Source organism: Podarcis gaigeae (assembly GCF_964106915.1).
Source record: "Podarcis gaigeae genome assembly, chromosome: 18".
NCBI classification, from domain to species: Eukaryota; Metazoa; Chordata; class Lepidosauria; order Squamata; family Lacertidae; genus Podarcis; species Podarcis gaigeae.
The window spans coordinates 10812601-10839160 of NC_139696.1; the positions used below are offsets into that span (position 1 = coordinate 10812601).

At 45.7% G+C, this 26560-nt stretch overlaps 1 protein-coding gene across 2 annotated transcripts in view; it reads left to right on the forward strand.

The window, feature by feature from the left end:
• The first annotated feature begins 325 nt into the window (after window positions 1-325).
• Window positions 326-26560, forward strand: part of ZAP70 (zeta chain of T cell receptor associated protein kinase 70) — a 32005-nt gene continuing 5770 nt past the window's right edge. Inside the window, exons 1-11 of one of the 2 annotated variants that reach the window (XM_083720457.1) lie at window positions 326-557; window positions 11155-11613; window positions 13130-13290; window positions 14926-15064; window positions 16908-16989; window positions 19712-19752; window positions 19972-20026; window positions 20476-20659; window positions 22673-22879; window positions 24469-24661; window positions 25896-26036. In XM_083720457.1, the coding sequence (XP_083576583.1) occupies window positions 11212-11613; window positions 13130-13290; window positions 14926-15064; window positions 16908-16989; window positions 19712-19752; window positions 19972-20026; window positions 20476-20659; window positions 22673-22879; window positions 24469-24661; window positions 25896-26036 (1605 nt within the window). In that variant the 5' untranslated portion in view covers window positions 326-557; window positions 11155-11211. The remainder of the gene's footprint in view (window positions 558-11154; window positions 11614-13129; window positions 13291-14925; window positions 15065-16907; window positions 16990-19711; window positions 19753-19971; window positions 20027-20475; window positions 20660-22672; window positions 22880-24468; window positions 24662-25895; window positions 26037-26560) is intronic. The other variant, XM_083720458.1, reaches the window with a different exon arrangement.

Sequence of the window (26560 nt, forward strand, 5' to 3'; positions counted from 1 at the left end):
GTTGCTCCCCCTGACCCCAGGCAAGATGCCTTACCCTACCAGGCAGGGAAGCAAGACCTGCAGATTTTCCCATAAGAGAGGGGAAAGAGTCCGGGAGGAGAGTTATGGCTCTACCGGTCTAATTTCTGCCTGCGGCACAATACTCAGACAGCACAGGAGCTCTCCCTGAGAAAGGAAGTGGCGAATGTGAGTTTTTCAGGCCTAACTTGTGCTCTTTACACCTTCTCAAAACCAGAAGCCTTTCTTCAAAAGCGCTTTTTTAACCTTCCTGCTTACGCAGTACGGAAATTGGGTCAAAACTTCAAAGACACCCCCACTTCACCCTGTCGACGTCTGCAGAGCAAACTCAGACACTTCACTGCCAGAGACCAGACCTCTCTCTCTCTCTCTCTCTCTCTCTCTCTCTCTCTCTCTCTCTCTCGTTCCCTTTACACCCCTAAAAACTATCATTTTGCTTTGGGATGGACATCTGACTCCATTCATTTCCTCTTAAAAAGAAAGATTCGGACAGAAACGTTTACGGAAGTGTCCACTGTCTTCCCTGCCCTCTGGATCAGGTAAGGATCTTGAGATATTTGATGCACAGATAACCATTTTTCTCCCCATTCGGTGCTGAACTGGCGCTGCTCCACATTGGTAAGAAATCAATATTTCATTGTGGTGGCATCTGCCCTCTGGAACTCCCTGCCTATTGACATCAACAGAAGTCGAGTGTCCACATCAAGGGAAGTAATGGCACCACTCTATTCTGCCTTGGTCAGGCCACAACTGGAATACCGTGTTCAGTTCTGGGCACCAAAATTTGAGAAGGATGTTGACAAGCTGGAAGGTGTGCAGAGGAGGGCGACCGAGATGATCAAGGGTCTGGAAACCAGACCATATGAGGAACGGTTGAAGGAGCTGGGTAAGTTTAGCCGGGGAAAGAGGAGACTGAGAGGAGATAGGAGAGCCATCTTCAAATACCTCAAGGGCCGCCACACGGAAAATGGAGCATCTTGTTTTCTCCTGCTCTGTAGGGTAGGACTCGAACCCGTGGCTTCAAGTTACAACGAAGGAGATTCTGACTAAATGTTCGACAGTGGAACAATCTCCCTCAGGAGGTGGTGGGCTCTCCTTCCTTGGAGGTTTTTAAGCAGAGGTTGAGGGACCCCCAGTCCTGGATGCTTTAGCTGAGATTTCTGCATTGCAGGGGGTTGGACTAGATGTCCCTCAGGGTCCCATCCAACTCTACAATTCTATGCTCAGGGGACACCTTCTTCACTGTACTCTTTCCTGTGGTCGGCTAAATACATTTTCGTTGCTGTTTAGACAAGCCTTTCCAGACATGTGGAATCATAGAATCATAGACTAGGAATGAATCACAAGGGACATCTATTCCCACCCAGGAATGTTGACATATGTTTTAATCTGTTTTCATTTTATCACAGGTTTTATCTTTGGAAAGTTTTAAAGAATTGTTTCCCCCGATACTTTTAATGGCCTTAATTCTATTGAGAAACACCACTTTGAGATTGTTGTTCTATAGTCAAGTGGTATAGACATTTTATGGAAAAAGCACATAGCAAAAAAAGTTGGAGGTTCAAGGTGTGGTTTCAGTGATCAAACTTCAAGGGGGTCCTTGGTTGTTAAAGGTTGGTTAGGGTGGGCTGGCAATGGGTTTAGATAGACCCGGTGGTGTGATTTCGTGTAAGACAGCTTCCTATTTAAACCAGCCACTTCTCCAAAACCACAAGACTAGAAACTTCTTCGCAGGCAGAAGGTCCTGGGTTCAGTCCCCTGTCTGAAAGCCTGGAGACCCACCTTCAATCACTGCAAATAGTCCTAAACTTGATTGAGCCATAGTCTGACTTGGTATATATAGCCAGAATTTTTGTTTGTTCAGTTTGCTATGAATTTTTATTGATTTTTATTGATGGGGGGGCAACTGCCCCTCCCTGCCCCCCTTGGCTACACCCATGTATATGTCCCTATCTAAATCAGAATCATGAGGACCAGAAACTAACTTTAGATTTACAGGGGAGGCCACAGCTCAGTTGCAGGGGAATCTGCTGAAAGGCAGCTGCCTACATTCCCAGTCAACCCTGTCAAATGCTTTCTCCAGAACCGCCAGGACTTAGCAAACTTAGTTTTACTTTCAGGGCAAGGCAGGAGCTCCCTGGCTACTTTGCCTGCAGAAGGTCCCATGTTCAAGCTGCCAGCCAGTGTAAACAATACTGAGCTTGATGGCCCAGGGGTCTGACACAGTGCAATGGAGTTTCTTTTTAAAAAATAAAACAAAATGTCCAAAAATTCCACAAAAAATTCCAGTGCAAATTTTAAAAGATTTCTTTCATATTTTTGACGTCACATCCCATTTTCTGTTATGTTTTTCTTATCCTCCCCCTTTGCTTCATTCTGTCTTCCCTCTCATTTAACATAGTCATAACACAATGATATTTAAATATTTCTGTTGTTCATAGTTCAAAACCTAATCACAGATTCTTCATGTTCTGTGTCCTGCTCGGAGCACAATCATTGCAGGCTGCTTTATTTAGCTCCTTTGATTTCAGTAAGTTCCTCTGTGCTTAACTTAGCCAGACACAGAGTAGTCCCCGTTGGACTCGCTTCGGCCCATTAATTTCCAACAGGTCTTCTCTGAGCTAAAACTTTTCAGTGTTTTCAGAGGAAGCGGAGTCTTGCGATTGACATCTGTACTGTGACTTTGGGTTGATTTCGGTTTCTCTCAGGTTTTCCACCCTTCCAGTTTCCAGTTTGTCATGTTTCCACATCCGTTTGCAAACTTTAATAAAATAATTTTAAAAGCCTTGATGGAAGTTCATCAGGACTTTTGCCTCCCATCGACGGGTTTCTGTGTGGAGTTTCCCTAATATGATGCATCCCCACGTGTTATTTTTGCGAATTTGCGCATGATTGCCGACTTACATTTCCACCGAGTGTCTGCACATTTTGAGCTGTGCTTCATTTGCGGGGGCTGCAACATTCGAGCTCGGAGGCTTGTGAAATGAAATTATGAAGTTGATAACCAGTTTCTTCTGGCTGGCAGGCATGAATACTACTATTGGTGGTGAACGTCGGGCCAATGTGATTTAGGGACAAGTATTGACTGCTTGGGTCTTGCATGCTCAATAGGGTTATAACTTTCTGACTCCCCCCCCCCCCAAATACCTGATTTCCTGTGTCATAAAGGGATAAACTTTTGCTTAGAAACACTGAAAAAGGGACTAATTGTTCTCGGTCCAGTATACCTCGGTCCAGTATACCTGAAGGAGCGTCTCCACCCCCATCATTCTGCCCGGACGCTGAGGTCCAGCGCTGAGGGCCTTCTGGCGGTTCCCTCATTGCGAGAAGCAAAGCTACAGGGAACCAGGCAGAGGGCCTTCTCGGTAGTGGCGCCCGCCCTGTGGAACGCCCTTCCAGCAGATGTCAAAGCGATAAACAACTACCTGACATTCAGAAGACATCTTAAGGCAGCCCTGTTCAGGGAAGTTTTTAACGTCTGATATTTTACTGTATTTTTGGCTTTTATGGAAGCCGCCCAGAGTGGCTGGGGAGGTCCAGCCAGATGGGCGGGGTATAAATAATAAATTATGTTTCTGAGCACAATTCAAAGTGTTGGTAAAGGGACCCCTGACCATTAGGTCCAGTCGTGGCCGACTCTGGGGTTGCGGCGCTCATCTCACTTTACTGGCCTACGGAACCAGAGCAGCGCACGGAAACGCCGTTTACCTTCCCGCCGGAGTGGTACCTATTTATCCACTTGCACTTTGACGTGCTTTCGAACTGCTAGGTGGGCAGGAGCTGGGACTGAGCAACGGGAGCTCACTCCGTCATTGCGGGGATTCGAACCGCCGACCTTCTGATCGGCAAGCCCAAGGCTCTGTAGTTTAGACCACAGCGCCACCCGCATCCCTCGAAGTGTTGGTGCTGACCTTGAAAGCCCTAAACGGCCTCAAAGGCCCAGTAGACCTGGAGGAGCGCTTCCACCCCCATCGTTCTGCCCGGACACTGAGGTCCAGCGCCAAGGGCCTTTTGGCGGTTCCCTCATTGCGAGAAGCAAAGCTACGGGGAACCAGGCAGAGGGCCTTCTTGGTAGTGGCGCCCGCCCTCTGGAACGCCCTCCCATCAGATGTCAAAAAAAATAAACAACTACTAGACTTTTAGAAGACATTTGAAGGCAGCCCTGTTCAGGGAAGCTTTTAATGTTTGATGCATTACTGTATTTTAATATTTTGTTGGAGGCCACCCAGAGTAGCTCGGGAGGCCCGGGGTATAAATTAATAACAATAACAACAACAACAACAACAACAACAACAACAACAACAACAATAATAATTAGGACGCAAACATGTGCACAGTGAGCTTTGCTCCGAAAGCAACATCCAAACCTTCTTGTGTTTTCCCGAGCCATCTTTTCCAACAAACTTTCTTATTGTATTTTATATTCTTTATTGCCAAATAAAAAGTACAAAATGCACAGAGTAAGATAAGATACAAAAAAATAAGAAATAGCACCCATATAGAAAACAAAACAGAAAAAACATTGTATACATTACAAAAAAAGGCGGGAAATTGTTATTGTAGTTAACCAAACCTTAATCTAATGTGGTATTTATAAAAATGAATTCCAAATATTGTTAAATCTGTCAATGGCATGTGGACATCTTTTCCAGCAAACTTTGCGGGGAGGGAAACCTGTAAAAAAAGACCAAATCAATTTCTCTCCAGAAAAAGGTAGCACAAAACTTGGGAAACGTTGAGCACGTGGGACCCAAACATCCACAAAGTTTAGTTAAACTTGAGCATTTTTTTCCAGGAAGCACCAACTTTCTTAATGGTAAAAATTAGTAATAATCTGGCCTGCTTTTAAAAGTGCAAACATATCTTCCCAGAGGACCAGGCCACATTTAGCCAACACTTCCTCGAGGCCAAACACATCGGCTGCCTGCTGAGCAGGCAACTGCAGTTTGCTTGCCTCTTCACACCCACCAGCCACAGCGATGCGCAGAAATTTCCAACCACAAACACTCAGTTGCAGGGAGGCTGGATGGCTGTTGTGATCGCACGCCTTTTAAAGATAATGTATGCTAATCAGAGACAAACACAGAAGGTTTTTTGGGGTTTTTTTTACTGGTTTTCCCACCTTCCTCGGTTTCTCCCACTTAGGACCCTCATACCTACTGGACCGCCTCTCCTGGTATGCCCCGCAGAGGACCTTAAGGTCCACAAATGACAACACTTTGGAGGTCGCAAGTCGCAAGATTGGTCTCAACTAGGGCCAGGGCCTTTTCAGTACTGGCCCCAACTTGGTGGAACGCTCTGTCCCAAGAGACCAGGGCCCTGCGGGACTTGACATCTTTTCGCAAGGCCTGCAAGACAGAGCTGTTCTGCCTGGCCTTTGGTTTGGATTCAGTCTGACCCTTATGTTTCCCTCCCCTTACGGTTTTGATTTATGGGCTACTTTTAAAATGAGTCTGCATTTTAAATTGCATTTTAACCTGTATTTTAAATTGGGGTGTGTGTGTTTGTCCCCCCCCCATTATGTTTCCATTGTAATTTTACTGGTGCAAGCTGCCCTGAGCCCGGCTTTGGCCGGGGAGGGAGTAATAATAATAATAATAATAATAATAATAATCTCCCCAAAAGGTAAAGTAGTAGAAGTAGTAGTAATTTTATTACTTCAGCCCTGCCCATCTAACTGGGTTGTCCACTGTGCTTGGAAACATACTGGGAGCCAGCATAGATCCTTTAGGATGGGTGTTATACAGTCCTGGCGGCCGCTCCTAGTCACCAGTCTGGCTGCCGCCTTCTGGATTAGTCACCTTCCAAGGTAACCCCGTGAAGAGCGCACGGCAGTAGTCCAAGCAGGAGATAACCAGAGCTCGCACCACTCTGGTGAGACAGTTTGTGGGTAGGGAGGGTCTCAGATGGAGCTATAGATAGCTGCCTTGGACACAGAATTGACCTGCGCCTCCATGGACAGCGGTGAGTCCAAAATGACCCCCAGGCTGCACACCTGGTCCTTCAAGGGCACAGTGACCCTGAACAGGACCAGGGTTCCCCCACACCACCTGCCTCCTGTGCCCCCAGAAACAGAAATTCTGTCTTGTCAGGTTTCAACCTCAACCTGTTGTCCATAATTATTATTATTATTATTATTATTATTCATTGTTTGTTACCCGCCCATTTGGCTGGGTTTCCCCAGCCACTCTGGGCGGCTTCCAACAAAGATTAGAAATACATTAAAATGTCACACATTAAAAACTTCCCTGAACAGGGCTGCCTTCAGATGTCTTCTAAATGTCAGGTAGTGATTTATCTCTTTGACATCTGGTGGGAGGGTGTTCCACAGGGCAGGCGCCACCACCGAGAAGGCCCTCTGCCTGGTTCCCTGTAGCTTTGCTTCTTGCAATGAGGGAACCGCCAGAAGGCCCTCGGAGCTGGACCTCAGCATCTGGGCAGAACGATGGGGGTGGAGACGCTCCTTCAGGTATACTGGGCCGAGGCTGCAAACCACTGCAAATCCTGTGTGCCATTGTAATGGATTCTTTGAAGTCATTTCTGCAACAGGGAAATAAAATTTTAGCCTCCCCATTCCCCACCCTGACTTGTCCCGTATTTTGCCCGACCAAAGGGGGTGACGAGGGTCATCTAATCCACCCCTCTGCAATGCGGGAATCTTTTGCCCATTGTGGGGGTCGAAGCCACGGCCCCGCCGACTGCTGTGTCCCGGAAGGCTTGAGAGCAGCCTGGTGTCAGAGGCTTCATTTCGTAGCTACATTTGCACAGCAAGCCCCTGGCACAAAAACACAGAGCGACCATCTGCCTGCTCTTAAGTCACGCCTCTTGACCGCTGGGCTTCCTGCCGCAACTTCCTTCCCCCCAAATGACATACGAGCACCTTCTGATTCTTCAAGAGTCTCCCAGTATCAGAAGAGGAGTGTGAACACATGGATGCCATAAATTGCAAAATCTATCAAGCATGTAGAAGAGAGACTCCCTAGAGGGAACCTTTCCCAGTGTCTGGGACCTTTTAGCTTAGAGAAAAGGCGAAGAAGAAGAGACACGACTCTAGGAATGTATGAAATTAGTCATGGCATGGAGAAAAAAAGCAGAGACATCACCTTGCCAACAAAGGTCCGTATAGTTCAAGCTATGGTTTTCCCAGTAGTCATGTATGGAAGTGAGAGCTGGACCATAAACAAGGCTGATCGCCAAAGAATGGATGCTTTTGAATTCTGGTGCTGGAGGAGACTCTTGAGAGTCCCAAGGACTGCAAGAAGATCAAACCTCTCCATTCTTAAGGAAATGAGCCCTGCGTGCTCACTGGAAGGACAGATCCTGAAGCTGAGGCTCCAAGCCTTTGGTCACCTCATGAGAAGAGAAGACTCCCTGGAAAAGACCCTGATGTTGGGAACGATGGAGGGCACAAGGAGAAGGGGACGACAGAGGATGAGATGGTTGGACAGTGTTCTCGAAGCTACCAGCATGCGTTTGACCAAACTGCGGGAGGCAGTGGAAGACAGGAGGGCCTGGCGTGCTCTGGTCCAGGGGGTCACGGAGAGTCGGACACGACTAAACGACTCAACAACAACAACAACAACAATGGAGAAAGCGGATAGGGAAAAGTTGTCCTCCCTCTCTCCCCACGCTAGAACTGAAGGTTGGAAGATTCAGGACAGACCGAAGAAAGGACCTTTTTGTGCAGTTAGACTTCCCAAGAAGATAAAACAATAAAATTACCCAGTCACCATACCGGCAGCTGCATTTTGGATTAGTTGTAGTTTCCAAGGTGTTATGTATTCAGCGGTCTGTGTTTGCCTGAGCTTGAGTCTGGACTAAGGCTTGTGAGCTCCTGTGTTCTGATTTGATACATGATGTCCAATCACAGAACACTTCAGGATTTGGGCCTCTGCCATTGGCCCTTGAACTCTGAGTCACGATTCGCAGCTTGGATGTTTAGGCAGCCAATCACGTTGGGAGTGGGAGTGGCCCAGGCCTTCAGAAATGTATATAAGCAGTTGTTTTGCCCCTTTACCAGTTATGTAGTTCAATAAAGTTTCTTGCTGTTATTGCTGTGTCTTGCTGTGTGGGAACCCACCTACACTTCAACTAGGGCCAGGGACTTTTCAGTACTGGCCCCGACTTGGTGGAGAGCTCTGTCATAAGAGACTAGGGCCCTGCAGGACTTGACATCTTTCCGCAGGGCCTGCGAGACAGAGCTGTTCCGCCTGGCCTTTGGTTTGGACTCAGTCTGACCCTTACGTTTCCCTCCCCTTTATGATTTTGACTTTTAAAACGAGGCTGCATTTTCAATTGCATTTTAACCTGTATTTTAAATTACCTAGGTTTTTTTCTTTTTCTTTTCCCCCTATTATGTTTCTACTGTGATTTTATTGGTATTAGCCACCCTGAGCCAGCGAGGGCAGGGTATAAATAAAATTTATTATTATTATTATTATTATTATTATTATTATTATTATTAGTCACCTTCAAAGGTAGCCCCACTGAGAGCTCATGACAGTAGTCCAAGCTGGAGATAACCAGAGCATGGACCACTCTGGCCAGACAGGGCGCAGGCAAGGAGGGTGTCAGATGGAGCTGGTAGGCAGCCGCCCTGGACGCAGAATTGACCTGTGCCTCCATGGACAGCGGTGAGTCCAAAATGACCCTAATAATAATAACACATGCTAGAATAAGCTAGGATTCTTTTTGCACAAAAATGGAAGGAAGAAGAAGTTCCCACCAAAGAAGAAGTAAAATGATTCACTACGTGGAATTGGCAAAGCCAAAAACAAAAATGGAAGCCTTTTTCGGAATATTTAAATAAATGTCATAGTATGATGAATTCGCACGCGGGATTTGAACTACGGGGGAGAGAAGGAATTAGAGAATATTGTATGACTGTAAAGTTATAAGAGAGAGAAGATGGTGCAGCAAGGGGGAGAAATGAAAAACATTATGGAAAATGAGGTGGGAAGTTGCCAAAGCAAAAGAAAAATCTATTATGCATTGCAATGGGTATGTGAATTTTTGAGAAATTTAATAATAATTTTTCCCCCAGGATATTTTTTTTCTCTTTTTTTTAAGATGGCTCTAATCCTCATGAATTCTATTTGGGCACCTTCCTCAGTGCAGCCTACACTGACTTGGCAGACTTGGGTCTCCAGGGAGGGGAAGTCAAAAAACCCAAGAAAAATGTATTATGTCTCGGAGGGCATAGATTGCAAGTGTCAATGGAAGACGTAACCCAAGTACTCATTGAATGCCCTTTTTATAATGATCTTAGAAACAATTGCGTCTGCCCATGGTGAAGATCGCAGAAGGGAAGATCATGTATTGCAAAGACCTTTTATTCTGCTGTCTGATGTAGAGAAGTCTATCTCTTCTAGAACATCCACATTTCTCACTAAAGCCCTATAAATTTGTGTAATGAAAAGGGGGTATGGGAAATGATTTATCCTCTAAAGGTCAGGGAGCAAAAATGTAAACCACGGTTAGCAGCAGAATTCTTATTATTATTATTTTTTACGTGTGAAGTGGCTGTTTGGTAGAACACAATAAACCAAACTAAGCTGCACAGAACTGCGTGTGTAATTTTATATTTGTTGAAATATAATAAATTATTTATTAAATTAAATTTAATAAATTTGATTATATATTTAAGGAATATATAAGATTATATTGTAAAAACAATACCATCTTAGCAGAACTTGAATGATACTTGTGAACAAAAACGAATGAAGCGAATACTTTAGTGGATTGTATGAAAAAGGATGTAAAGTAAAGCTGCGTGACAAAGCCATGACAACTGAAATAGTATAATGAGAACGATTGGAAGAAATTTTCATTTGATAGACATGATTTTCTATAAATTTTTGGTCCCCCCCTTTTCTTCTTTTCTTTTTTGTCTTTTTAAATTTTTTCTTACTTTTATGTCTTGGTGTTTTCTTCTTTTTGTATTGAACTTTTCTATACTTACCTTCATTGTAAGTTTGTATTTTAAACCAATAAAGATTTACCATAAAAAAAATAAATTTAATAAAACACAATACAGTGGTACCTCTGGATGCGAACGGGATCTGTTCCAGAGCCCCGTTTGCATCCTGAAGCGAACACAACCCGCGTCTGCGCGGGTTGCGATTCGCTGCTTCCGCGCATGTGCGTGACGTCATTTTGAGCATCTGCACATGCGCAAGTGGCAAAACCCGGAAGTAACGCGCTCCGTTACTTCCGGGTCGCCGCTGAGTGTAACCTGAAAGTGCTCAACCTGAAGCACATTTAACCCGAGGTATGACTGTACGCAATAGTAATAATATATATATATATCCTTTATTAGGCATAGCAAATCACACATTATCAGACACCGTATACAAATTGTGCAAAATACGAGCTCAACATAACAAGGTTTGTACCAGTCAGATCTTTAACTCCAGAGAAAATTTGCATAAATAATACAACACAACACCACTGCATCACCGATCAATTAAGAACCACTAAATCTCTTTATAACGGCCCAGTCTTTCTACATAGACAGCACTCAAAGATTCAGCCACTATTAAAGTAATTTGATCATTCCTGTCCGAGAGCAGGTCCTGAACCGTTGGGGGCATAGAATTGAGCCTCTTGAGTTGTAAGGCCTCTAATAATTGTCTTCTGGCATGAATGCCAAAATCACAAGAAAAGAAAATATGCTCCAAAGTATCAGGTTCCTGGGACACGGGTGGCGCTGTGGGTTAAACCACATAGCCTAGGACTTGCCGATCAGAAGGTCGGCAGTTCAAATCTCCGTGATGGGGAGAGCTCCCATTGTTCGGTCCCTGCTCCTGCCCACCTAGCAGTTTGAAAGCACGTCACAGTGCAAGTAGATAAATAGGTACCACTCCGGCGGGAAGGTAAACGGCGTTTGGTTCACCAGAAGTGGCTTAGTCATGCTGGCCACATGACCCGGAAGCTGTACGCCGGCTCCCTCGGCCAATAAAGCGAGATGAGCGCCGCAACCCCAGAGTCGGTCACGACTGGACCTAATGGTCAGGGGTCCCTTTACCTTTATCAGGTTCCTGTTTACTACATTTGCAGATATGCTCTGATTCTGGGAGAGCTAAATATCTTCCTCTTAAATAGTAATAATCATGCCTGCCTGCTCCTGTTTCCCAGGTGTTCTCCTGAGCATCCTATGCTCCCTGCTTGGGCAGCCCCAGGACCTGTCGCGCGATGCCCAACCCAGCTGCCCACCTGCCCTTTTACTATGGCAGCATCTCCCGCTCCGATGCTGAGGAGCATCTCAAGCTGGGCGGAATGATGGACGGCCTTTTCCTCCTGCGCCAGTGCCTTCGCAGCCTGGGGGGCTATGTGCTCTCGGTCACCCACAACCTCCGCTTCCACCACTACCCCATTGAGCGGCTAATGAACGGCACCTTTGCCATCGCGGGCGGCAAGGCGCACTGCGGCCCCGAGGAGCTCTGCGAGTTCTACTCCAAGGATGCGGACGGGCTCTGCTGCCCGCTCAAGAGGCCGTGCAACCGTCCCGGCGGCCTCGAACCCCAGCCGGGCATCTTCGACTCTATCCGAGAGAACATGGTGCGGGAATATATCCGGCAGACGTGGCAGCTGGAGGTACGGGCAGGATCGGGGCCTTTCCTGTGGTTGGGGGCAGCAGAGGGGAAACATTGGGGCCAGTGGAATATGGAGCGGCACCCAAGGATAAAGGGCAAAATGTCAAAAAAAGCAGCAACATTTTTGAAAGTTGATTTGTATTCATTTTCAAATTTATAACACATCCAAATTGAATTAAAGGTGATTTAACCCCCCCAAAAAAACTGGTTTCCCACTATCTCAGGTATATTCCAATTCATCCCCTTTTACATGCTGCTTATTTTACAGATTTATTTCTGCTTCACGTCCATTTTGTTAAGCAAAATTCTCGTCCCTCAGCTGTCCCTTTACTGACTCCTGCATAAGGATTAAAAACAATTACATCAAATAAAAACAAGTGAGCGCTTATAGTAATTTAAACATTTCGTTTTTCTTTCCAACTTGCTTGTAGATTCATTCTCTTATCCCTGATAGTTTTCAGCCTCTGCCTGTTTGCGCAAACCCTTTTCCTTTCCATAGGCAAACCAGATTATCTCCTTTCAATGTTCAGTCTTCGTTATTGAGTTAAAGGTAAAGGGACCCCTGACCATTAAGTCCAGTCGTGACCGACTCTGGGGTTGCCACGCTCATCTCGCTTTATTGGCTGAGGGAGCCGGCGTGCAGCTTCCGGGTCATGTGGCCAGCAGGACTAAGCCGCTTCTGGCAAACCAGAGCAGTGCATGGAAACACTGTTTCCCTTCCCGCCAGAGCGGTACCTATTTATCTACTTGCACTTTGATGTGCTTTTGAACTGCTAGGTTGGCAGGAGCAGGGACCGAGCAATGGGAGCTCACCAGCAGGGATTCGAACTGCTGACCTTCTGATCGGCAAGCCCTAGGCTCTGTGGTTTAGACCACAGCGCCACCTGCGTCCCATGAGTTACAGCCTCTCAAATCCATTATTTGCTTTCCATTGAGATAAAGCTTTTACAACGCCCTTTGTTTCCTATTGGAGGGTATCACAAAGCAGGACTGGGAGATATCTGGTTTCCAACGTCATGATATATCATCAGCTACACATCGTGATATACTGATATATCACTATGTCTGAAATAAGGATGGAGCTGTGTAGAGGCATTTGCTGGCTTCACAGTTTTCCCCGCATCAATATTTTTGCATGGCCCAAGTATACACACACACACACCATGATTAGCAGCATATTGCCAGGTCAAAAATTATGAAACTCTACAATTCTATGGCACTAGATAGTCATTTACATTTCCAGCACCCCCTTTCCTTTGAGCGCACCCCCCAGGTAACCCCACTGTCCTTCAGAGACCATACCACCCATTTTGAGAAGTTTAGAACAATGTAGAATTACAGAAGCAGTTCCTTCCATCTCCAACATCCAGGGATTGAGTGCTGCTCTTATGTAGGAGCCAACTGGGGTTAAATGGGAGGCTGATCATTTTCCCCACCAGGCACAGCTCGTCTCGGAAGTTTAAATAATTCCCAGAAAGGCAATAGAGTCTCTGTTCTCTCCTCTTCCTTCTTCGTAGGGGGACACCCTCGAACAGGCCATCATCAGCCAGGCCCCCCAGGTAGAGAAGCTCCTGGCCACCACAGCCCACGAGAAGATGCCCTGGTACCACGGCTCCATCACTCGAGCGCAAGCGGAAAGCAGACTCTACTCAGGCTCGCAGCCTGATGGGAAATTCTTGTAAGCACAAAGCTTCTTGTCTGTTTTCTTCTTCTTCTTCTTCTTCTTCTTCTTCTTCTTCTTCTTCTTCTTCTTCTTCCAAATCATTTCTATTGATTTTCCAAATTTTAACGAATCAACCACAAATGAAAACACATTCAATACAATCTTCCCCCAAAATGTCTTCCTGCACTCTGTCCTCAATGCGTCCATCATTTCCTCTCGTTGCTGCATTGTTTTCCCAACCTGTCTGTTGTCTTTGTGTTGCTGCTATTATGCCTCACTTTGCCGGGGCATCTATCAACCAGGGTGAAGGAGTTGGAAAGGCCGAGTCCAGGAACTGCCGTCCTAATGTCCCACAAGAGGCGTGAGGAGCCCTCAGTCTCCTCATTTGGCCTGCGAGGCCATTTCAGCCAAGCCCACCTCCCCGTAAGGATGTCAGAAAGCATCCACTTCCATTCCGACCCAGCGTTGCCAATGTTGGCTCTGCTGCAGTTCAGTTTCTGCCCGGTACTAACAGACCCTCCAAGTGTCCCTATTTTCCAGGGACAGACCCAGATTTACAAAAGCTGTCCTGGTTTCTGATTTGATCCCGGAATGTCCCGCCTTTCCTTAGGACGTCCCTCTTTTCATTGCAGAAATGTTGGAGGGTATGATTAGTTATGAGACCCCCAAGCCAAGGAGATCAGTAACTAGACAACCGCTAGAAGGCATCTGAAGGCAGCCCTGCATAGGGAAGTTTTTTCATGCTCAATGTTTTATTATGTTTTTATATATGTTGGAAGCTACTCAGAGTTTGCTTTGCTTTCAGAACCGCTTATGGTTCTTGTTAATTGCTACCTGTAACTAATGGAGCCAATTGGGTTGGACTAAATGACCCTTAAGGGATGCGGGTGGCACTGTGGGTTAAACCACCGAGCCTTGGGCTTGCCGATCAGAAGGTTGGTGGTTTGAATCCCCGCGACGGGGTGAGCTCTTGTTGCAGCACGTCAAAGTGCAAGTAGATAAATAGGTACCGCTCTGGTGGGAAGGTAAACGGCATTTCCGTGCACTGCTCTGGATCGCCAGAAGCGGTTTAGTCATGCTGGCCACATGACCCAGAAACGGTACGCCGGCTCCCTCGGCCTGTAAACCGTTAGGTCCAGTCGTGGTCGACTCTGGGGTTGCGGCGCTCATCTCGCTTTAATGGCTGAGGGAGCCGGCGTACAGCTTCCGGGTCATGTGGCCAGCATGACTAAGCCACTTCTGGCGAACCAGAGCAGCGCACGGAAACACCATTTACCTTCCCGCCGGAGTGGTACCTATTTATCTACTTGCACTTTGATGTGCTTTTGAATTGCTAGGTTGGCAGGAGCAGGGACCGAGCAACGGGAGCTCACCCCGTCGCGGGGATTCGAACCGCCGACCTTCTGATCATCAAGCCCTAGGCTCTGTGGTTCAGACCATAGTGCCACCTGCCCATAAAAAGACACACATTCGTGCAAACATCATACAAAATTGCACTATCTCAGGGGACACTGCTTTGCAAAGGGAAGCTGAGATTGGAAGAATGAGGAACAGAAAATGGACGCATTCGCCAGCCCCTTGGATAAAAACCAGGTGCCCCTTAGTAGGAACAGAGCTGATCCTGACAACTTCCATGCCATTTCCCTCCAGGCTGAGAGAGAAAAAGGAGAAGGGCTCTTATGCTCTGTCCCTCGTCTACGGAAAGACGGTTTATCACTACCGGATCGGACAGGACAAAGCAGGAAAATATTCGGTGGAAGACGGAACGAAGTTTGATACGCTGTGGCAGGTGGGTTGTGTGAGTGCGTGGGGCTGGAGACCCTCCTCCTTCTGGGATTACCTGCATTGCAATTAAGAGAAGAGAATCATCAAATTGAAGAGTTGGGAGGGACCCTGAGGGTCATCTAGCCCAACCCCCTGCAATGGGGTTTATTATTTTTGGGGGGCAAGATGGCACTGCCACCCAAGAAGGCGTCAGCAAACATGGACAAACCACAAGGTTTGCAGGGGTACAACTTTTATTGGGGGGGATGAGTGGACACCTAAAGGGAGGGGGAGCCCCCAAAGCAGACCCATTTGGACTGAGCACTTTGATAAAACTTTATTCGCATTAGCCAATGGCCATAGCAACAGTAAAACATTACAGTATACGCAGGAAAGGAATTTTGATATCAGAGCACAATTCAAAGTCCTGAATCAGCCGTCAGTTAGTGGCCCTTATTCTGATTGCCCCTGCTACGAACCTAGCAACCTTTGCTGTTATCTGCTCATTTTGATCTGATAGAAGAAAGGACATGGTGGCAGTGGCTGGGCGCCCTGGGATGGTTAGTACGAGTGGGGAGATATTCTTGTTCCTCAGGTCTTTGTAGAGAGTACAGGACAGGAGGACGTCTGCCGTTGTTTTGGTGCTACCATCTCCACAGGGGCAAAGACGTTTCTCAGGTGGGATCTTTTGGAATTGACCCTCAAGCACCGCAGATGGCAAAACACCCGTCTTGCAAGTGTAAAAGCACCTCTGTATTTTGGGATAATAGGTTTGTGCAGATATGGGGCCAGAGAATCAAAATGGAGAGGTGGAAACTGAACATACCAAGGGCAGAATTTTCTTATAGTGGGCAGGTGTCCTGATGCTCAATATCTTTTAGACGATATATTTTAGATATCTTTTAGACGATATCTTTTAGACATTGACCAGTTAGACTGTTTGCTTTAGCAGGGCCCACAGTGAGTAGGTGTTGAGGGGATAGGCCACTAGAGTGAAGTTTTTGATAGACGGTTTTAAGCCAGGGATTTGGACTGAGTATGTGTGGCGGCTGTCGAGGGAGACAAACAAAAAGCCAGATGGGCAGTGGAACCCAATTAGAGTGTCATGGAAGTGGACCATTAATTGCAGCTTCCACTCATCAGCATGACTAATAGCCATGTAGAGACTTGGGGGGGGGGGGGAAACAGCAACAAGACTGAATAGAGCCAGTGGGAGTTTTCTTGATGGCTCTGCAGATTGGAGGGGTATCAGCCAAGCATCAATCACCATGCAGGCCTCAGGACCATTCAGTGTGGACCTTGGAAACCTCCCCAGGACACACCCCTCCCCGGCTTTGCTTCGACCCTTCCGTCTAATATATATTTCGATTGTATATAAATAAAGTGATACAGAGGGGGGGAAAGTGAGGGGTGTGTATATTCCTAGCTAGGAGTGAATGGAGGACAGTGGGGTGTTGTGTGTTAATTTCCTAAAGTTATATTCTGCTCGGTTGTGCAAATAAAACCTCAAAGCAGTCTGAGCGTGCGAGGAAATTATCCTGCTGTACTCAGGTATAGCCTGTGGCTCTGTGGCTCCACCCACTTTTCCACTGGCTCCGCCCACTGCTGGCAGGCGGCCCCTAAGAGGCTGCCAAGAAAGGAATCTGGCCCTTGCATTCATGAAATCTGCTGTCGTTGTGGACCATCCCTAGTTGGGCTTATGATTTCACCTCCTATATTTCGTCTTGCGATCTCCAAGGAGATCTTGGGATTCGAGCAAAAGGAGAATGTGGAATAGGCAAAGTTGAGCCCTTAAAAAATAAAATAAAATAATATTCTCTCTCTGTTTCTGGGCTTCTAACCCCTTTGTCCTCCCTTCCCAACTGCAGCTCGTGGAATATCTCAAACTGAAACCGGATGGCCTGATCTATTATTTGAGGGAAAGCACACCGAATCCCGATATGCCAGCAGGTGAGACACCAATATTTGACACATGCGAAATATTGGAACTACTTTCAGGTGCAATTCAAGACTTGTTGGGTTTTTGTGTTTTGTTTTTTTTACATTTAGTGGAGTTTGTTAAATAGGGCCTAGTTTCTTTAAAAAACATATGTGAATTTTTCATTTTCATTTATTTATTTTTCAAGTTTTATTGGGTAAATTCAAAAAGTCATAGAATTTGGGTAAATTGATTTTATTGGGTAAATTCAAAAAGTCACAGAATTGGGTAAATTCAAAAAGTCATAGAATTTACATTGAATATTGAAAAGACCAGAGAAGGTCACAAAAAAAACCAAAACAAAAACAGTAATAATTTTCCATTTTGATAAAATATCGATCATCTTCTGTTCTATTATTCTACATCTGTATCTTTATACATGACGTCCCATCTGCACCCAATGTACATACCTTTTTAGAACACCGATCATACTAAAATAAATTTCATATTTCAATAAAGTTCTTCATATACCTAAAGTCTTTTTTTTAAAGAAACTAAACCTTACGTCTTGTTTTATTTCCCACATAATATTATATTATTTACACAGAAATCATTCAAACACTACCATAGCTGCCACACCGTGATTGTAATTCTGTAAATATTTTTAAAATATGTCCCATTTTGGAGTAAAACATTGATTGAAATTGCCTCTCCGTCTGGTCGTCTATTGTGCCATCTCAGCATAGTCCAGGATTTTATTTAACCACTCTGATTTAGATGGTACCTTATCCCCCTTCCAATTAATTGCAATCAGGGTCCTTGCGGCCGCAGTGGCATACGGAAATATTTCCTTTAGGCCTTTTGATATTTCCAAGAAGAAAGCCCCCAGTTTCTTTGGAAAGGATACTTACTTTCTTTTCTTTTCTTTTTTTAAAAAAATGTTATTCATTTTTCTTTTCCGTTCATTACATACATCTCAAATTCTTAACATTTCCTATATATTCCTCCCTCCCTCCCCTCCAAGACTTCCCCCAACTTGCACTTCTGGTTTATTTATATTTTCACCCACTTTGCTATCTCTCAACAGAAAAAGTTACTAATAACATAACATCAAACCTTAAAAAACATAAAAATAAAATTAAATGCATCATCTTATTTCATTATCTTCCAAACATTTTCTGATGCTAACAATGTGGATGTTTATTTAAATCCCGCCATCGAGTCTATTGACTTTCCTTGTTTCTGCAAATACAATATGAATGGTTCCCAGTCTTTTTCAAAGTCTCTGTTGTCTTTTTCTCTTAGCCTCTCCGTCATTTTTGCCCGTTCTGCATAGTTCATCAACTTCTCTCGCTATTGTTCTTTATTTGGTATTTCTCCAGTCTTCCAATTTTGTGCAATCAGCATTCTTGCTGCTGTAGTGGCATACATGAATAAAGTCCTCATTTCTTTTGGTATGTCTTGACCTAAAATACCTAATAAAAAGGCTTCTGGGTTTTTTTTACAAACGTTATTTTTAACATTTTCTTCAATTCATTGTATATCATTTCCCAGTAGGATTTTACCTTCTTAGGAAAGGATACTTTCAACATTTCCCCCCCCCCCAATTCGTCATATATGATATTCAAGAATTATTTAATTTTTTTACAGAGCCACCACATGTGGTTTGAATTTTTCAAATTTTAAAAGCAACAATTAAAAAGCAAAGCAAAATAATACCCATATTCAATTCTTACTTGTAACCAGGGCTGTCTTAAGCATATCCGGTGCCATGGTGCAAAGATCCCTCTGGCACCCCCCTTTCCCAGAGTTTTATTAGGGCTGGAGGGGGCGGGCAGTGGCTGGAGAGCGGCTGAAGAGGTGGCGGCTGGATGCAGCGCCTCCCGGCTCCGCTGGCCGCTTCGTGCCACGGTGGCCACAGCAGGCAGCACACCGAGCGAGCGGGCCTGTGTCGAGCGAGCGAGGGTGTGTGCTCTGCTCCTGCCAAGCGTTGGCTCGGTTTTTTCCCTTTTAGCCTTATGGTGCTCCGCAGAATTCGACACCTGCAGGCTAAAAGAGAAAAAAAACCGAGCCAACGCTTGGCAGGAGCAGTGCACGCACCCTCGTCCACTCAGTTCCCCAGACTCTCGCCTGGCACCCTCCAGAACTTGGCGCCCCGGCGCCCCGCGCCACTAGCCTCTGTGGGTAAGACAGACCTGCTTGTAACTAGCCTTTATTGGCATAAATTAAAACATTAAAATCATACAAAGTCATCCAAATGCACTGATAATCCAAACACATACAATATATAAAAGACTAGATAATTTGAATTTTTTACTAAATCCTTAACTGTTCCTTATTTCCCATTATTTCTCAAGTTCTACATCAGTCCTGCTAATGAGTTTAGTTTCCCCCCCAATAGTTTTTCCAATAGATAATATATTCTCCCCATTCTTTATGAAAAGTGACTTCTCCCTGGTTTCTAATTCTTCCCATACGTTTTGCCATTTTGGCATAGTCCATTAATTTTATCTGCCACTCTTCCTTAGTCGGGACTGTATCTTCTTTCCACCTAGTTCCTTCCAGGAACTCAGCCAGATGGGCAGGGTATAAATAATAAATTATTATTATTATTATTATTATTATTATTATTATTATTCATGAGGTCTGGAAGCTTGGCTTTGTTTGTTTGTGCATGGGAGAGCTAGAAGGACCATAGCTCAGGCTTGTCGTTTGCAGATGTCACCTAAGCAAACTTTTCCCTCCTGTTTCCAGAAACCGCGACGCCTGCCCCACCGACTCACCCATCTGCATTCGTAAGTATCTCTTTGTTTGTCACAGTCTTTCAGGGTCGGTTTAAGGACCGGGGGACAGGCATGTCCTGAGTGAGAGATCAGCCGTGGTTTCCATCAGCGGCCAGGGAAATCCCATTGAACCAATCTCTGCATGGAAGCAAATCCTGCGTCTGCAAGGGGTGGAGTAGATGGCCCCAGGGTCAAACTCTGCAATTCTGTGATTTTATTTTTCCTTGCCAGGCTCAACGGAGACTCGTATCACAAAACTCTGATGGTTACACACCTGACCCCATTGGTGAGTAAAGGGCAAGGGAAAAAACCAGCAAAGGTGAACTGTTGTGTTTTTATAGATAGATAGATAATTTATTACTGTCTTAGACCAGCTTATAAAACACACTTGGGGGTACAATCCCAGAAGGAAAACAAACATTTAAAACAATGTACAACAGTAAATTCAAAATGTATAAATGCGATAAGCGTATAGGCAATTAAAACTTTAAGATAAGCTACCGCAGAGAGATGACCCAGAGGCACCCATGGAACCGAGTTTGGGAATTTTCTTAACGAACTAGTTTGGGTCAGGGGATGGTCTGCGCCTACAGATCTGTACACAGAATCTGGCGATCGTCCGGGAGGGGAGGAAGGGAAGTCAGTGTTCAATTTAATTTAACGCTTTGCTTTGTTTATGTGACTATGAAAATTATAAAATTCATTTTTTAAAAAATCTCTTGGGGATGGGTGCAGGCCGTGGGAAAAAGGGCCGGATCCTGCCCATGGACACTTCCTGCTACGAAAGCCCTTACAGCGACCCTGAGGAGCTGAAGGAGAAGAAGCTATTCTTGAAAAGGAACAACCTGATTGTTGAGGACATGGAGCTGGGGGCAGGCAATTTCGGCTCCGTCCGGAAAGGCATTTACAAAATGAAGAAGTAAGTTTGCCTCATGGTGAGTGAGAGCAATGATCTGGCTACCTCAGTATATCCTGCACGGACTGGCAGCAGCTCTCCAGAGAGTCAGGCAGGATTCGTCCCAACTGCACATGGAGACACTGGGGAATGATTTTATATGCAGAGCTGGGGCTCAAAGTAAGATTCCAGTCCTCATGGGGCTAACAACCCCCCACCCCCATTGTAAAATGGATGATGAGGTTGAATCTCAACAAGACAGAAGTACTGTTTTCGGGGGACGGGGGCAGGTGGGTGTGGAGGACTCTCTGGTCCTGAATCAGGCAACTGTACCCCAAAGGACCAGGTGTGCAGCCTGGGGGTCATTTTGGACTCACAGCTGTCCATGGAGGCGCAGGTCAGTTCTGCGTCCAGGGCAGCTGTCTACCAGCTCCATCTGAGACCCTCCCTGCTTGCTCCCTGTCTCACCAGAGTGGTCCATGATCTGGTTATCTCCCGCTTGACTACTGCAATGCACTCTATGTGGGGCTACTTTCGAAGTTGACTCAGAAACAACAACTAATCCAGAACACTGGTGACTGGGAGCAGCAGCCGAGACCACATAACACCGGCCTTGAAAGACCTACTTTGGCTCCCAGTACGTTTCCGAGCACAATTCAAAGTGTTGGTGCTGACCTTGAAAGCCCTAAATGGCCTCAGCCCAGTATACCTGAAGGAGCGTCTCCACCTCCATCATTCTGCCCGGACACTGAGGTCCAGTGCTGATGGCATTCTGGCGGTTCCCTCACTGTGAGAAGCCAAGTTACAGGGAACCAGGCAGAGGGCCTTTTCGGTGGTGGCGCCCTCCCTGTGGAATGTCCTTCCATCAGATCAGGAGATAAAAAAACCTATGAAAGACATCTGAAGGCAGCCCTGTATCGGGAAAGCAACCCAGTCAGATAGGTGGTGATGGTGGTGGTTATATCCAGTGTTGGGGGAATGCCTCTTCTTAGAGCAATAATAACAATAATAATCATAATAATAGAAGAATATTTGTATGAGATTGTATGGGGAAAATACGGAATAACAGATACAATTTTGCTTAAAATGTATATAGGAAGTGCAGTGTAAGTGATGGAAGTCAATCAATGAAATCTTATTATTGAGATATTTGTAGAATAAATTTGGAAGAAATTCTTCCAATTTTTCTTCTTCCAAATTTTCATATTTTTCCTTTTTCTTTTTTCTTTTCTTCCTTTTTTCTTTTTCGCTCTTTTTTATATATGTGTGCTTATCTGAAAGGTATATGTACATATTTGCAGTATTTTGCTTTTATTTTGTAATAATTATGTTAAATAAAATTTATTTTTTAATAATAATAATAATTCCTCCACATATTGTTCCCCACACTGGGGAAAGCCTCTTATTGGAGCAGGAAAGTATTACTACTATTACTACTACTACTACTATTACTACTACTATTACTATTATTATTATTATTATTATTGGTGGTGGTGCTGACCTTTAAAGCCCTAAACGGCCTCGGTCCAGTGGACCTGAAGGAGCGTCTCCACCCCCATCATTCTGCCCAGACACGGAGGTCCAGCTCTGAGGGCCTTCTGGCGGTTCCCTCATTGCGAGAAGTAAAGCTACAGGGAACCAGGCAGAGGGTCTTCTTGGTGGTGGCACCCGCCCTGTGGAACGCCCTCCCACCAGATGGTAAAGAAATAAACAACTAACTAATGTTCAGAAGACATCTGAAGTCAGCCCTGTTTAGGGAAGTTTTTAATGACTGATGTTTTAATGTATTTTTAATCTTTTGTTGGAAGCTGCCCAGAGTGGGTGGGGAAGCCCAGCCAGATGGGCGGGGTATAAATAATAAATTATTATTATTATTATTATTATTATTATTATTATTATTATTATTCCAGTTTTGGTGGAATGCCTCTTTCAAATAGTCTTCCAAAGAGTCCTTTAAGAGCCCAGCCTCCTTTCCCTACTTCTTCTGAAAGGCCAACTGCCACCCATCGCCATAACCTCTGCTCCCCTCCTCCCTAGGAAGCACATCGACGTGGCCATCAAGATCCTGAAAAGCGGGAACGAGAAAGCCGAGAGGGACGACATGATGAAGGAGGCGCAGCTCATGCACCAGCTGGACAACCCTCACATTGTCCGCATGATCGGCGTCTGCGAAGCAGAGGCACTCATGCTGGTGATGGAGATGGCCTCCGGAGGGTCCCTCAACAGATTCCTCTCCTCTAAGAAGTGAGTCGATCCCGCTGCAGATTGGATCTGCAGGTCCCGGGCGGAACTGCAAATCCAGTTCTTTATTTCCAAGGTTTAGGGACAACTCTTCTTCTCCAAAGAAGGTCAGAAAGCGGGTGGCAGATCGATGAAGCAGTTCATCCGTTGAATAAAAGGGGCTACAAATAGGCCTAATGCGACTTCCTTTAGAATTGTAGGGTTGGAAGGGACCCAGTCCAACCCGGAATAAAAAATGTCTATGTCAAGTTCAGCAAGGGAGGGGCCTGTCTCATCTCAGCCGGGAGGGAGTTTTACGATATTGAGATCACACTATGGAATGCTTGGCTCCTGAGAGATGTGGGCCACAGGTGCGAGCCACGGGGTACCACTGAGTGTTTATATTACCACAGAAGCATAGAACTGTAGAGTTGGGAGGGACACCTTCTGCAATGCAGAACTCACAGCTCAGGAATCCCTGACAGGTGCCCCCCCCCAGCCCCTGTTTAGAAACCTCCAATGAAGGAGAGTTCACCACCTTCTGGATGTTAGCATTCCTGCTCCCTGGTTGCAGTCATGGGATTGTTGTCTATCAGTGTTTCCCAACCTTGTGCCTCCAGCTGTTTTTGAACTACAACTCCCATCATCCCTGACTAGCAAGACCAGTGGCAAGGGATGATGGGAATTGTAGTCCAAAAACAGCTGGAGGCACAAGGTCTATCACATGATGCTGTATGTTTTCATTCCACAAAGTGGGAAGTGACGGAGACAGGATGTTTGATGCTAGAGAGAAGAGGGAGCCTTGTTGCAGTGCTCTGTGTGTGTTTATATGTAAATACACATAGATTAGCCAAATGTCGAGCTCCTGAGTTCTGTTACGCGAACCGCGCAAACTCTGTGGATCCCTAAGTGTGCCGGTGTCTGTTGGCATCAGTCGCTGTGATGTTCAGGCAGAAGAAAGATTTTGAAGCTCCCGAACGATCGAACAGGAAGGAGAGAACATGCTAGTTGGGCATGTGTTTCTACCAGGGTCCTACTCGAGAGTAGGACGAGCTCCTGACACTGAGGTCATAGAATTGTCGAGCTGGAAGGGACCCTGAGGGGTTGGGCTAGATGACCCTCGAGGTCCCTCCCAAATCTGATTCTACCAAACAAATACAAGTAAGTCCTCAGGCTAAGAAACTTTCTCCATTTTGGACTTTTTGAGTGACAAAAGAGGAAGGCTGGGCCTGGGAGGGAAATGTAACAAAATACCATTTAGCAGAATAGTGTGAAAACTGTAATTTAAATTACAGCCAGGAATTTTCATGGAGTGTTTATATTAAATAATATAATAATGGTAGTACTAACAATTGACAGAGAGGGTTGTGGAGGTACTTTTCTTCTATCTCAATCTCTCTCTCTTCCCCCCCTTGCTTTTTCTCTTTTCTTATTCTCTTGATATGTTGATTTTTATCATTCTTTCATACATGAGTTTGGATTTTATTTTTTAATATCTTAAACACACACACACGTTTCCTCTTCCCTGTTCTAAAGCAATTGGGTTCTCCAGATCAGGAACCCTCATTAAGTCAGTGCCTTAACCGTGGAATAACTTTCTCCCCCTCCCCTAGAGATGAAGTCCCCGTGAATAATGTGGTCGAGTTGATGCACCAGGTGGCCATTGGCATGAAATATTTGGAAGAGAAGAACTTTGTCCACCGGGACCTGGCTGCCCGGAATGTTCTGCTGGTCAACCAACACTACGCCAAGATCAGTGATTTTGGGCTGTCCAAAGCTCTGGCCGCTGATGACAGTTACTATCTGGTGAGAAATGAAAAACGGGTTAGGGATCCATTGAAGGTCAGAGAGTGATCTGCTGGGATGCAAGAATGGTTGAGATTAGGGCTGGTGGATATCTGGTTTTCAACACCAGCTAAACATTGTCATACATAGATATATCACGATGTCTGAAATAAGGAAGGAGCTGGTTTTCAAATTTGTGATATATCATGAGCTAAATACCAAGATATATTGATATATCTCAATGTCTAAAATAAGGATGGAGCTATGTAGAGGCATTCACTGTTTCCCCCACATTGTGATTTTTGCAGAGCACACACACATCATGATTTGCAATATATCGCCAGGTCAATAATTACGGAACCAATATCACGATATGGACCTGAAACCGGCTTTGGACGATATATCGCCCAGCCCTCACACACATCATGATTCGCAATATATTTATTGCCAGGTCAAAAACTAGGAAACCAATATCACAATATGGACTTCAAACTGGTTTTGGGCGATATATTGATATATTGTCCAGCCCTAGCTAAGATATCTAAGGGAGGGGGGCAGAAACTGCTCAACTAGATCCTGAGAAAACAAGAAGGCATTTGATTATATCGAGATGACTCCAACTACAGCATGGTTAGAGTGTAAGCAATAAGTTGTTGTTGTTGTTGCTGATGGTGGTGGTGATGGTGTTATGAACTAGGACCTGGGAGAACAGGGTTCAAACCCTCAGTCATGCTCACCCGGTGACTTTGGGGTGAGCCACAGTCTCCTAGCGTTCCTCAGAATAATAAAAATGGGCCCAAGGAGAGTCATGCATGCCACCTTGAGTTCCTGGGAAGAAATCTGGGTTAGAAATGGAATAAAAAACAGGTCTTGCCCATTGAGATGAATTTCTAATGACTTACCTCTGGATCTGAGCTGTTGGGAATCACAACTGGGGAGAGTTGCTTCAGAGGTCAGGGCATATTGTCGGACGCCATGAAGATAGGAGGGTCCCTTCTTCAGTGCTCAGGCTCCTCTGAGTTTCTTACGACTGCTAAGTAGAGCTTCCATGGGCAGAGGCAGTCTACCTTAGAATGACGGGGAACAAAGGAGGGAGGAAGCCTTTGGTTGGCCCCTGTGAGGAGAGCATGCTGGGCTAAGGTGGGGCCTGTCTCTGCTTGGGGAGAGCGAGTCGTCCACCCGAGTCTTCTCCTTCTGCACCACGCACATGACCTGGCGATTCTTCACTGCCCCTCTTCTGTGCCTTTCGATGCAGGCCAAGACAACAGGGAAGTGGCCGTTGAAGTGGTACGCCCCAGAGTGCATCCTCTTCCGAAAGTTCTCCAGCAAGAGTGATGTCTGGAGTTACGGCGTCACGATGTGGGAGGCGTTTAGCTACGGACAGAAACCCTACAAGGTGAGCACCCCTAAGCTGAGTAGCTCGGGAGCCCCACACCCTGCAACATTCCACCAGGCTCAACTGCTGGCACATTCGCAAACGAAGCAGAATCTGCTTTGGTTTCTAATTGGACAGGGGACTGCATTCTTCTGCACCACAGGGGGTTGGACTAGATGACCCTCGGGGGTCCCTTCCAACTCTACAGCTCTATGATTCCATAAGAATCCATCTATCTGTCCATCAGAATCTATCTAAGGTAAAGGTAAAGGGACCCCTGACCATTAGGTCCAGTTGCGGACAACTCTGGGGTTGAGGTGCTCATCTCGCTTTATTGGCCGAGGGAGCCAGTGTTCAGCTTCCGGGTCATGTGGCCAGCATGACTAAGCCGCTTCTGGCAAACCAGAGCAGCGCACGGAAACGCCGTTTACCTTCCTGCCGGAGCGGTACCTATTTATCTACTTGCACTTTGACGTGCTTCCGAACTGCTAGGTTGGCAGGAGCAGGGACTGAGCAATGGGAGCTCATCCCGTCGCGGGGATTCG